The sequence below is a fragment of the Schistocerca piceifrons genome, chromosome 11 (genome assembly GCF_021461385.2).
Source record: "Schistocerca piceifrons isolate TAMUIC-IGC-003096 chromosome 11, iqSchPice1.1, whole genome shotgun sequence".
In the NCBI taxonomy this organism is placed as follows: Eukaryota; Metazoa; Arthropoda; class Insecta; order Orthoptera; family Acrididae; genus Schistocerca; species Schistocerca piceifrons.
This window is the reverse complement of record NC_060148.1, coordinates 6093174-6106547: the sequence shown is the minus strand read 5'-3', so window position 1 is coordinate 6106547 and position 13374 is coordinate 6093174. Positions and strand designations below refer to the sequence as shown.

The 13374-nt window shown below is 37.9% G+C and overlaps 1 protein-coding gene across 1 annotated transcript in view; it reads left to right on the top strand.

Annotated features, from left to right (window-relative positions):
* The window catches only part of LOC124720199, a 1401865-nt gene that overhangs the window by 1372743 nt on the left and 15748 nt on the right, over positions 1–13374 (top strand). The window contains exon 17 of the mRNA XM_047245522.1: positions 1573–1666. Coding sequence (XP_047101478.1) covers positions 1573–1666 — 94 coding nt within the window. The remainder of the gene's footprint in view (positions 1–1572; positions 1667–13374) is intronic.

Here is a 13374-nt window from a genome sequence, read left to right as displayed (position 1 = left end):
TTTATATAGTGTACTATTGTAATTAAAAACAAGAATGATGAAAATTCCTAATTTAACCACAGGATAATTTTTCTGCATAAGCTGTGTGTAACGTGAGAGAGTATTGAAGGATTTCAATGTATAGTTAAATATTGAAGCCACTGAAGGTATTGCTTCCAGTCAGTCGTCTGATAATCGCTTAGCTCCCTCCTTATCTAAATCCGATAAATACATTTCAATTCTGAAAGTGTCACCTGCTACATTGATAATGAGCGTATCGACAACAGAATCCACAAAGCCAACCAGACACAGCATTTTCTCTTCTTCTTTTATGACAAACCGTTCTATATTCTACCAGCGTTCGGCAGAGACGTGTGAAAAAGCTGCATACCTTTAGTTCCAGTATGTCTGGCAGCTTAACAGTCTTGTTACTTCTCAGCCCAAATCTTGCAGCTCGGCTCCACATCAGTTCTGTTGGGTTCAGATTGTCATGGTACAGTAGCAAATGTAAAAATGCGGCATTTGTTTGATGTGCTCGGTGTGGTATAAAACGATGGACGTAGTCCAAAAAGAGACTTAGCCATTTTTAGAAGTAAAAGAGTGTTCTGTTTCTTTACCTTCAACATTAAATCATTCCTTAAAGCTAGAAAACCTTACAGATACATTATCTAAACAGGAAATCATTCATACAGTATTAAAAGAGCTGAGATGCACAAACCAAGCAGGTATTTAAATTTGTATTTTTTATGAAATTGAAATACTAACCGTCATGTATTAAGTTCGCCAAACACAAATAACGTTGACTTGTACCATTCTATACACAATTACCTTGGTAACATAAGAACAGCTATTCTTTACATGTGTACAAGGTGTGCTGCACACCATAAAAAATGCCATTCCTGCTCGGGACTTAATTCTCAAATACTGGCATCATTTTTTTTTTTTTTTTTTTTTTTTTTTTTTTTTTTTTTTTTTTTTTTTTTTGCAGATGTAAATAACATTTTTTATTTAAAAATACCCTTCCAGTCTGACTTAGCAGCTACTATTTTGACTGTATGTTAGATTAGGTATATTCTGCAAATGTAAAAAAAGAAAAAAAAAGAAAAATTAATGGCAGGTTCGCTACGTTGAATTAGTCCACTCCCTTGTTAGTGCTGCCATGTAGCACACTGTCCAAGATCTGAAATTTCTTCCTCTCTCCCTCCCCCGCCCCCTTCCCTTTCACAGGCCCTCCTGAGCCCCTCCTTATTTTTTAATATGCATCTTATCTCATTCTGTTTCTTCTCTTTATTATACTAAGTAATTGTATCTACTCTCACACTATTCTCAGTATCTCCTCATTTCTTAGTCTCTGCATCCGTGAGCCACATCTCAAAAGCCTCCATCCTTGCTCTGCCTTTCTCCCTCACTGTCGATGTTTCAGCCCTGTACTTGAATTATTGGACTTGGCATTGATGACCTGGAAAGTAGCACCTGTTCCAGAGACAGATCTTGTACATCTCACTGTACGGCCACATAGCACTGTTTTTTATCTAGCTGCTCGTGTGAGTCTGTGAGCTGCAGCAGAGTGACGTGTTTTGCGTGTTGCGGCAGGTGCACAGGCTGGTGGTGGTGGACGAGGAGGACAAGGTCATCGGCATCATCTCGCTGTCCGACCTGCTGCTCTTCCTGGTGCTGCGGCCCTGCGGTGAGTGGTGTGAGCTCACAGCAGGCAGTAATAGTACAGTCACAACTGTATACTCAATTGCTCACGTTGGCCAATAATTAGGGACAGGAAAAAATCGACTCATTTTGTGGCCATGATGGTTTTTTTGCCAGATTTGTTATTATTTATTTGCCAAATTCGATTTATTTTTTTGCCACGTTTGGTATCATTTTCTGCCAAATACAGTGTAATTTTTTGGCAAATTCAGTGTTTATTTGGCTACATTTAGTGTAACTTTTTGTGAACTTTGTGCTACTCTTTTGCCAAATTTGAGTGTTTATTTTCTCAAACTTGCTGCGCTCTCTCTCTCTCTCTCTCTCTCTCTCTCTCTCTCTCTCTCTCTCTCTCTCTCTCTCTCTCTCTCTCTCTCACCCTCTCTCTCCTTTTTTTTCCTTTCTTTTTTTTCCAGATTTGATGTTGTTTGTCAAGTTTAGTGTTTTTGTCTAATTATCTTTTATTCCAAATTCATTTTTTTGTCAAATTAGATAATAGTTTTCCCATATTCGTATATTTCTCAAATGGGATAATTTTTTTCCAAATTTGATGTTTTTTTTTTTTGAACACATTCCTCCTTGTTTTGGTCGATTTTGGGGCAATTTTTGTCATCACATTGAAGTTTATAATGTAGGAAATGAAGTGTCAGTTTAAGATTATACACAAACCTAAATCTTGACGGGATTAGACATTAAAATAAAGTTTTAACATTTAACAACTATCAGTTATGAATATTAGTGAACTGCCATCCTCAAATTTATAATTACAAAATTTTGTTGTATCTCATAAAAACTGCCAATTTTGCATTATTTTGCTAAAAAGCATTAATTTTGCATTATTTTTCATGTAATCATTTTTGGGAAATTTTCTGGTCCCTACCAATAATCCTCCTCCTCCTGTTGAAATCTGAGAAGTGCATTTTTATCTGTGCCATTCCACTAGAAACTAGTTCCTGCTCTCCCACTTCCAAACTGGCACCAGCTTGATCCAGAGCAGTGTGTCAGTCAGTACACGTGGGTCTGACGTCAGTCACTCGGACAATTATGGTCAGTGTACGGTTGTTTACACGTGTGGAGTCATTCTCTTTGCCGTACTTGTCATCCGTCGTATACAGTGTTGGCCTGGGAAACCCAAATTCTTGTGTGGTCTCTGATATACTGTCACCTATGCTGTGGCCACCTCCAGTAGCTGAGTGCTCAGCATGACAGAATGTCAATCCTAAGGGCCCAGGTTCGATTCCCGGCTGGGTGAGAGATCTTCTCCGCTAAGGGACTGGGTGACGCGTTGTCCTAATCGTCATTATTTCATCCCCGCCGAACTGGCGTCAAATTGAAAGACTCGCACCCGGCGAACAGTCTACCAGATGGGAGGCCCTCCTGGTCACACGACATTTTATTTTTACTTGTGCTGTGGCGATGCCCCTCTGTCAGCAAGATTAACTAATTGCCTACAGTTCACCGATTACTTTGATTGAAAGCAGCAACTGCTGCAGGGGTAAGCACAATGCACCTGTCAAAGGGATGAAGGTGGGGCTGGAGAAGAGCATAGCCTGTGATGCAGGAATTCACAGACTTCACTGATCTATTATTTGAAAATGAGAGCACTTAGTGACTTGCAACAAACTTTACACATAATTTCAAATCCTTATGAAAATTTTTTTCTCACTGAGAAGCCCAACAAAATGATGAGAAATATTTATCAAACACTACTTCCTGCTATTTATGCAGTAAAAGTACCATGTGAGGTACGGGATTGTAAGTTATTAATACTTCACTACCAACTGTGTTTGCAACAAATTTTAGTCAGCTTGTATATATACCACTAACTGTAAGTGCAAAATTAAATCATTGTAGGAGATAAGATGTCATGAACACTATCCACATAGGCCACTGAATGTACTTGAAGAATTATATAATTGTACAGTACACAGTTCAGAGTAATCACTGAAAGAAAATGGTTATCTTCGGCGACTTGAAGACCATTTGTAGCCGTTCCTGCACTTCATTTTCCCAAACGACAGTGGAACCTTTATGGATGACAATGCACAAGGCCACAGTTGTTCATGATTGGTTTGAAGAATGTTCTGGACAATTTGACGGAACTATTTGACCGTCCGGAACACTCGACCTGAATACTGTCGAACATTTGTGAGGTATAATCGAGAGGTCAGTCTGTGCACAACATTCTGCACGGACAACACTTTCCGGAATAATGGATGGCTAGAGAGGCAGCAGGGCGCAGTATTTCTGCAGGAGACTTGAGACGGCTTGCCGAGTATGTGCCATGTTCAGTTGATGCACTATGTCGGTGGAAAGGAGGTCTGACGTATTAGGCAGTATCCCGTGACGTTTGTGACCCCATTATATTAAGATTATAGATGGCACATAGCAAAAGAAATAACGATAAAAAAGTGCAAATGGATTCAGTAGTAATGCCAATTACATACTATTAACCATTACCAGTCATTCTCAGTTCGTTAGTTTGTTATTTGCGCTTCGAGTTTCTAGATTAAATTCTGGATTCGATTATACCACAGTGGCACAATACTTGTACGAGGGTCACTCCAAAAGAAGTGAACACTACTTTTGTAAAAATACAGTTTTCATTCTGCACGTGTGAAAGTTTTACAGTGTGTAGATACATCCTTCCCGCTTGTTTTCAAACCTGTTCCCGTGAGTGGCGCCGTCACAGCATGTCTTCGAGATGGCTGCTACACTTGACGTTCATCAGAAGCAACGTGCTGTCATAAAATTCCTTTGCTGTGAAAACGAGACAGTGGGAAACATCCACAAGAGGTCGAAAAACGTGTACGGAGATGCTGCTGTCGATCGCAGTACAGTTAGTCGGTGGGAAAGCAGGTTACGTGATGAAAGCAGGCACAGCAATATTGAGAATTTTCCTCACAGCGGCAGAGAGTTAACGAATTGGTGACTGCTGGCAGATGCATCACAGTACACAAACTGTCACGCTACGTTGGGACAGGGGAAGGAAGTGTTTGCAGGATAATGATAATGTTGGCATTAAAAAAAGGTTTGTGCCAGGTGGGTTCCCAGGACGTTTACAGTAGCTCACAGAGAAACAAGAAAAACGGTATGCAGTGAACTTTTGGAACAGTACGAGAATGGTGGAGATGAATTTCTTGGAAGAACTGCGACAGGTGGTGAAACATGGCTCCATCATTTTTCACCAGAGACGAAGAGGCAACCGATGGAGTGGCACCGTGCAAATTCACCCAAGAAAAAAAAAATTCAGAACCACACCTTCTGCTACGGTGTTTTTCCATTCCGAAGAACTCTTGCTTCTGGACATCGTGCCAAGTGGAACCACCATAAAATCTGATGCATATCTGACAATGCTGAAGAAACTTCGAGCTCGACTGAGTCGTGTTCGACCACACCGGCAAAAGCAGGTTGTTTTGCTGTTGCACGACAATGCACGGCCACATGTCAGTCAAAATACCGTGGGAGCAATCACAAAACTCGGATGGACAACACTGAAACACCCGCCTTACGGTGCTGACCTGGCTCCGTGTGACTATTATCTCTTTGGGAAACCGAAAGAGTCTCTTCCTGGAACAAGGTTTGAAGATGATGACTCCCTTGTGCACGCTGCCAAACAGTGGCTCCAACACTTTGGTCCAGAATTACCGTGTGGGTATACAGGTGCTGGTTCCAAGATGGTGTAAGGCAGTTGAGAGGGATGGAAATTATGTGGAGAAATGAAAATACTGTTCCTAAAGGATGTATTTACACACTGTAAAACTTTCAAACATGTAGAATAAAAGATGGATTTAAAAACAAATAGTGTGCATTTGTTTTGGAGTGACCCTCGTATTTCTTTAAGAGAAAATTGAGTGACTCATTCAGATAACTTGTATAAATAAGAGAAAATATAAATGTCTGGTATTTATATATGTTTTGATCCTCTAACCTGCTTCCTGTACTACTTTTCTGTAATGAGTGTTTAGAAATGCCATTTTATTTTTAAAACCTCACGAGGGATTTTGAATTGTTCACAGATCTAAATCATAGTTAAAATAAATGAGATGTGTTGTTACATATCTAGTGTTAGTTGTCCATTAGTATTCATTGTCATTGTTGGCAAATTTTCTGTAGCAGGCAGATGCTACTTACAAAAAAAAAAAAAAAAAAAAAAAAAAAAAATATGCCAGAGTTCACTATAGACCATAAACATTATTAAATAGAATGTTGCAGGCTGTCGAATTAACCCTTCCACATATTTGTTTGGTGTCTCCACATTACATTTCTCTTTAGTCACATCCAAATGACATCAGGTCAGACTTACAATACACTCCTCATAAAACCTGGTCATACTAAAATTCCTGCCGAAACTTTACCTCAAAGAGTTAATGATAAAAACTGTTCAAAATATATATTGTAAACAAATTAATTTACATTACAGGTTTGTTGTGATCGTGTGTTACAAATGTTTGCAAAATAATACTAATAATGACAAGCGCCGTCATGGTTGGGGACGACGCTTGAACCCTATGCCCGCCCACAATGGTAACGACACTGCTAGCCAACTGGAAAATGATTCAAATCCAAATAGAGGTGTTTTGCAGGACATGCTTCCTGCAACCACCCTAGAAGGAAAACAAAGACAGAGGATGAGATGGTCATAGGAAGTTAATTGACACCTCATGTTCTGTTATTACCAAGCAACAAACCTAGGCACCAACACAACTGGATACAGATCACAAGTATACACAACATTTATTACCAGATACCCAGAATTAAAATTTTTAACAGAACGACGACTAGCTGATCAGATCCGTGTAATAATAAAAAATAACAGGATACCCAGTCAGAAATAGAAAACATCAAACAACAAGTACAACAAATACTGGAACAAAATAATGTGCAATCAGAAGAAGAAGAAGAAGAAAATACAGTAATGGATTCAAACATCCCAGAGAAAACAAACAAAGAACAAAGCGCGTCAATTAAACAATCAGAGGAAAACGAAATCTTAAGACAGCCACCAGAACAAGCACAAATAGAACACGAAGTGACACACATGTTAGATATAGAAGAAAAATTTTCAGCTGACATATATAGAATACAAAGACACAAATACAGACATTAGACCATTCTTGGATACACCGCCAAATAACCCACAAGTCGAAACAACAATAAAAACTATCAAGACAATCATACACAACGAAATAAATGAAAACACAACTATGGAAGAGTTACAACTACTGCTTTATATAGGAGCACTCACTACACTAAATATACACACTAGGCAGAGATCAGAACCAACCAACACACAGACGAAACCCACAAAACCAGCATGGCAACACAGGCTACAGATCAGAATAGAAAAACTGAGAAAAGACATCGGACAGCTAAAACACAATTTATAAGAAATGAAATGTCAGAAAAAAACGAAAAAGGTTAGGTAATATCTAACAACAAGAAGCGATAGAGCAATTAGATGAAAAGAAGCAGAAATTACAAGCATTGGCCAAACGACTTAGAAGATACAAAAAAAGTGCAAATAGAAGGAAACAAAACCAAACATTCAACACAAACCAAAAGAAATTTTACCAGACAATAGATAACACACACATTAAAATAGACAACCCACCAAACATAACAGACATGGAACACTTCTGGAGCAACATATGGTCAAACCCGGTACAACATAACAGGCATGCACGGTGGATACAAGCAGAAACAGACACATACAAGATGATACCACAAATGCCTGAAGGATAATTTTGCAACATGAAGTCACCCGACCAATTAATTCTACTCACAATTGGAAAGCCCCTGGAAAAGATAAAATAGCAAATTTCTCGCTAGAGAAGTTCACCTCAACACATTCACAACTAACTAAATTATTTAACAGTTACATCGCAGACCCATACACATTCCCTGATACACTTGTAACATTACGAGTCAAGACAGCTGTAATGGAACTTGAATAGCATAAAGTTATCGTTAAAAACGCACGCCGCGCGATTTGTTATGATTTGGCCGGTCATAATAGTAGTAACGTGCTTTTGAATACAATTAAAATATAACGGCGATACCTGTTTAGCGTTATTGGAAATAATTTGTAATAAATTAATGAGTAACGTAGCCGATCCTATAAGAAGAGGTAAAATTGGGCATATTAAGGTGTTTTGCTTTATATCGACTAAGCCGATGATACGGCGTCTTTTTTTTTGTCCGTTTACTCTTAGAAGAAAAAAAAAAAGAAAATAAGTAATGAAGTGCTAATTGTGCGTTGTGAAAAATATAGGGGCGAATTTTAAATGGCTACAGTGTATAATCAGACTAGCAAATGGACATTCAGTTACGCGAAATAGCGGACAGTGAAGTGTGGTCATTAAATTGAGTACACCTACAGGGCGGTCAATTCCGGGATAAGTCTATTCGCATCTCACGAGGGACGCGGTATTGAGACCGGTTTTTTTTTATTATATTACGGAGAGCGGGCTTCAATTTATAAAAAGGAGAAAAGCTGTATCATTATCATTGACTGTTGGTGTTAAGCAACCAAAACTGTTCATCAAAGGGTTTCGGTGAATGAGTGGTGAATGCGAAATGAAACTGTGAACGAAGTTATGTTAAATAAAGCAGAAGAGACAAGACAGTGTGGTCGTATCTGTTAATAGTCCATAAACCGTAACATTTCTTCTCGTTGTACGAAGCCTTTATAGACGATCGTTATGACAATTTGCTTTGAAGGGATCTCGTTACGAGTTAAGTTTTGGGGACCTGGTCAACGGGGGATAGTTCGTAGATCTTAACTACTGCAGCTATTCTGGAACCAGGTGCTACCGTGACCGTTGTGTGTTGTCAATGGCTTAAGGTCATCATATCTCATGCTCTAAGATCGACGCGCCTTTCCTCTTGGTATAACGGTGTCTCACGGTAACCACGACAACGCCGACGGCGAAGGAAGATACGGTAGACACTTACACATCCAATAACTTATATGAAACCTAAAGATCAAGCAGACACAGCAAACCCAGCAAAATATCGCCCCATAACATGCCTACCAACAATATACAAAATATTAACTTCAGTCATTACACAGAAATTAATGACACATACAACAAAGAACAACATTATAAATGAAGAACAAAAAGGCTGTTGCAAAGGAGCACGAGGATGTAAAGAGCAACTGATAATAGATGCAGAGGTGACATGTCAAGCTAAAACTAAACAAAGGTCGCTACACTACGTATACATTGATTACCAAAAAGCTTTTGACAGTGTACTCCACTCATGGTTACTACAGATATTGGAAATATACAAAGTAGATCCTAAATTGATACAGTTCCTAAACATAGTAATGAAAAATTGGAAAACCACACTTAATATCCAAGCAAATTCAAATAATATCACATCACAGCCAATACAGATTAAGCGTGGAATATACCAAGGAGACTCATTAAGTCCTTTCTGGTTCTGCCTTGCTCTGAACCCACTATCCAACATGCTAAATAATACAAATTATGGATACAATATTACTCGAACATACCCACACAAAATCACACATTTGCTATACGTGGATGATCTAAAACTACTGGCAGCAACAAATCAACAACTCAACCAATTACTAACGATAACAGAAGTATTTAGCAATGATATAAATATGGCTTTTGGAACAGACAAATGTAAGAAAAATAGCATAGTCAAGGGAAAACACACTAAACAAGAAGAATACATATTGGATAACCACAGCGACTACATAGAAGCGATGGAAAAGACAGATACCTGTAAATATCTAGGATACAGACAAAAAATAGGAATAGATAATACAAATATTAAAGAAGAACTAAAAGAAAAATATAGGCAAAGACTAACAAAAATACTGAAAACAGAATTGAATAAATACATCGGCTACACCACTGCAATTTCATAACCACTTCTACAACCCTTTAGATCACATAACATCAACAGATGCGAAGAAAGTAAATTGGAAGGGGAAGACACTACATGGCAAGCACCCGTATCATCTAACACAGCCACACATCGATCAATACGCATCCGACATGTGGCTAAGAAAAGGCTATATATACAGTGAGGCGGAAGGATCCGTGATTGCAATACAGGATCAAACAATAAACACCAGATATTACAGCGAGCATATTATTAAAGATCCCAATACCACAACAGATTAATGCAAACTTTGCAACAACAAATAGAAACAGTAGATCACATCACAAGCGGATGTACAATACTAGCAAATACAGAATACCCCAGAAGACACGACAATGTCGCAAAAATAATACATCAACAGCTTGCCTTACAATATAAACTTATAAAACAACACGTTCCCACATACAAGTATGCACCACAAAATGTACTGGAGAATGATGAATACAAATTATACTGGAACAGAACCATTATAACAGATAAAACAACACCACATAACAAACCTGACATCGTATTCACCAATAAAAAGAAGAAATCAACACAACTAATCGAAATATCCATACCCAATACGACAAGTATGCAGAAGAAAACAGGAGAAAAAATTGAAAAATACATCCAACTGGCTGAGGATGTCAAGGACATGTGGCATCAGGATAAAGTTGACATCATACCAATTATACTATCAACTACAGGAGTCATACCACACAATATCAACCAGTACATCAACGCAATACAGCTACATCCAAACATATATATACAACTACAGAAATCCATAATTATTGATACATGTTCAGTCACCCGAAAGTTCCTAAATGCAATGTAACATATACCGTACAGTTAAAAGGAAGTCACGATTGATCAAGGTTCGCGTCACTTTCCATTTTTTACCATACATAACGTCTGAGAAAAGAAAGAATTAATAATAATAATAATAATTGCAGTGACGTAGCCGATGTATTTATACGAGTGATTGCTTTGTGTATTTTGCTAGTTTCTGCTCGTTCTATAAAGAATTTTCTTAAATTGTCTGCCTGTCCATAATGTAGGTTTTTTGTGTCGATAAATCCCCTTCCTCCTTCCTTTCTGCTTAATGTGAATCTTTCTGTTGCTGAATGTATGTGATGTATTCTATTTTTGTGGCATTGTGATCGTGTAAGTGTATTGAGTGCTTCTAGGTCTGTGTTACTCCATTTCACTACTCCAAATGAGTAGGTCAATATTGGTGTAGCATAAGTATTTATAGCTTTTGTCTTGTTTCTTGCTGTCAATTCTGTTTTCAGTATTTTTGTTTGTCTTTGCCTATATTTTTCTTTTAGTTCTTCTTTAATATTTGTATTATCTATTCCTATTTTTTGTCTGTATCCTAGATATTTATAGGTATCTGTTTTTTCCATCGCTTCTATGTAGTCGCTGTGGTTATCCAATATGTAATCTTCTTGTTTAGTGTGTTTTCCCTTGACTATGCTATTTTTCTAACATTTGTCTGTTCCAAAAGCCATATTTATATCATTGCTAAATACTTCTGTTATCGTTAGTAATTGGTTGAGTTGTTGATTTGTTGCTGCCAGTAGTTTTAGATCATCCACGTATAGCAAATGTGTGATTTTGTGTGGGTATGTTCCAGTAATATTGTATCCATAATTTGTATTATTTAGCATGTTGGATAGTGGGTTCAGAGCAAGGCAGAACCAGAAAGGACTTAATGAGTCTCCTTGGTATATTCCACGCTTAATCTGTATTGGCTGTGATGTGATATTATTTGAATTTGTTTGGATATTAAGTGTGGTTTCCCAATTTTTCATTACTATGTTTAGGAACTGTATCAATTTAGGATCTACTTTGTATATTTCCAATATTTGTAGTAACCATGAGTGGAGTACACTGTCAAAAGCATTTTGGTAATCAATGTATGCGTAGTGTAGCGACCTTTGTTTAGTTTTAGCTTGACATGTCACCTCTGCAACTATTATCAGTTGCTCTTTACATCCTCGTGCTCCTTTGCAACAGCCTTTTTGTTCTTCATTTATAATTTTGTTCTGTGTTGTATGTGTCATTAATTTCTGTGTAATGACTGAAGGTAATATTTTGTATATTGTTGGTAGGCATGTTATGGGGCGATATTTAGCTGGGTTTGCTGTGTCTGCTTGATCTTCAGGTTTCAGATAAGTTATTCCATGTGTGAGTGTATCAGGGAATGTGTATGGGTCTGCAATGTAACTGTTAAATAATTTAGTTAGTTGTGAATGTGTTGAGGTGAACTTCTTTAGCGAGAAATTTGCTATTTTATCTTTTCCAGGGGCTTTCCAATTGTGAGTAGAATTAATTGCTCGGGTGACTTCATGTTGCAAAATTATCACTTCAGGCATTTGTGGTATCATCTTGTATGTGTCTGTTACTGCTTGTATCCACCGTGCATGCCTGTTACGTTGTACCGGGTTTGACCATATGTCGCTCCAGAAGTGTTCCATGGATGTTATGTTTGGTGGATTGTCTATTTTAATGTGTGTGTTATCTATTGTCTGGTAAAACTTCTTTTGGTTTGTGTTGAATGTTTGGTTTTGTTTCCTTCTATTTGCACTTTTTTTGTATCTTCTAAGTCGTTTGGCCAATGCTTGTAATTTCTGCTTCTTTTCATCTAATTGCTCTGTCGCTTGTTGTTGTGAGATTTTACCTAACCTTTTTCGTTTTTTTTTTTTTTCTGACATTTCATTTCTTATAAATTGTGTTAGCTGTCTGATGTCTTTTCTCAGTTTTTCTATTCTGATCTGTAGCCTGTGTTGCCATGCTGGTTTTGTGGGTTTCGTCTGTGTGTTGGTTGGTTCTGATCTCTGCCTAGTGTGTATATTTAGTGTAGTGAGTGCTCCTATATAAAGCAGTAGTTGTAACTCTTCCATAGTTGTGTTTTCATTTATTTTGTTGTGTATGATTGTGTTGATAGTTTTTATTGTTGTTTCGACTTGTGGGTTATTTGGCGTTCTATGCAAGAATGGTCTAATGTCTGTATTTGTCTCTTTGTATTCTATATACTGTATGTCAGCTGAAATTTTTCTTCTATATCTAACATCTGTGTCACTTCGTGTTCTATTTGTGCGTGTTCTGGTGGCTGTCTTCAGATTTCGTTTTCCTCTGATTGTTTAATTGATGTGTGTTGTTCTTTGTTTGTTTTCTCTGGGATGTTTGAGTCCATTACTGTATTTTCTTCTTCTTCTTCTTCTGATTGCACATTATTTTGTTCCAGTATTTGTTGTACTTGTTGTTTGATGTTTTATAAATCTGACTGGGGTATCCTGTTATTTTTGATTATTACACGGATCTGATCAGCTAGTCGTCGTTCTGTTAAAAATTTTAATTCTGGGTATCTGGTAATAAATGTTGTGTATACTTGTGATCTGTATCCAGTTGTGTTGGTGCCTAGGTTTGTTGCTTGGTAATAACAGAACATGAGGTGTCGATTAACTTCCTATGACCATCTCATCCTCTGTCTTTGTTTTCCTTCTAGGGTGGTTGCAGGAAGCATGTCCTGCAAAACACCTCTATTTGGATTTGAATCATTTTCCAGTTGGCTAGCAGTGTCGTTACCATTGTGGGCGGGCATAGGGTTCAAGCGTCGTCCCCGACTATGACGGCGCTTGTCCGAGGCTTCATTAGTTCTGTCCTGAACCAAGTAATCACACTAAAAGGGGGGTTAGCCCTATTAGTGGTTTGTTCTTTTCCTCGCCTTTTCGACTGGCAGAACATACGGGAGGCCTATTCTTTTCTCAGGCCTCCACGGGTTTT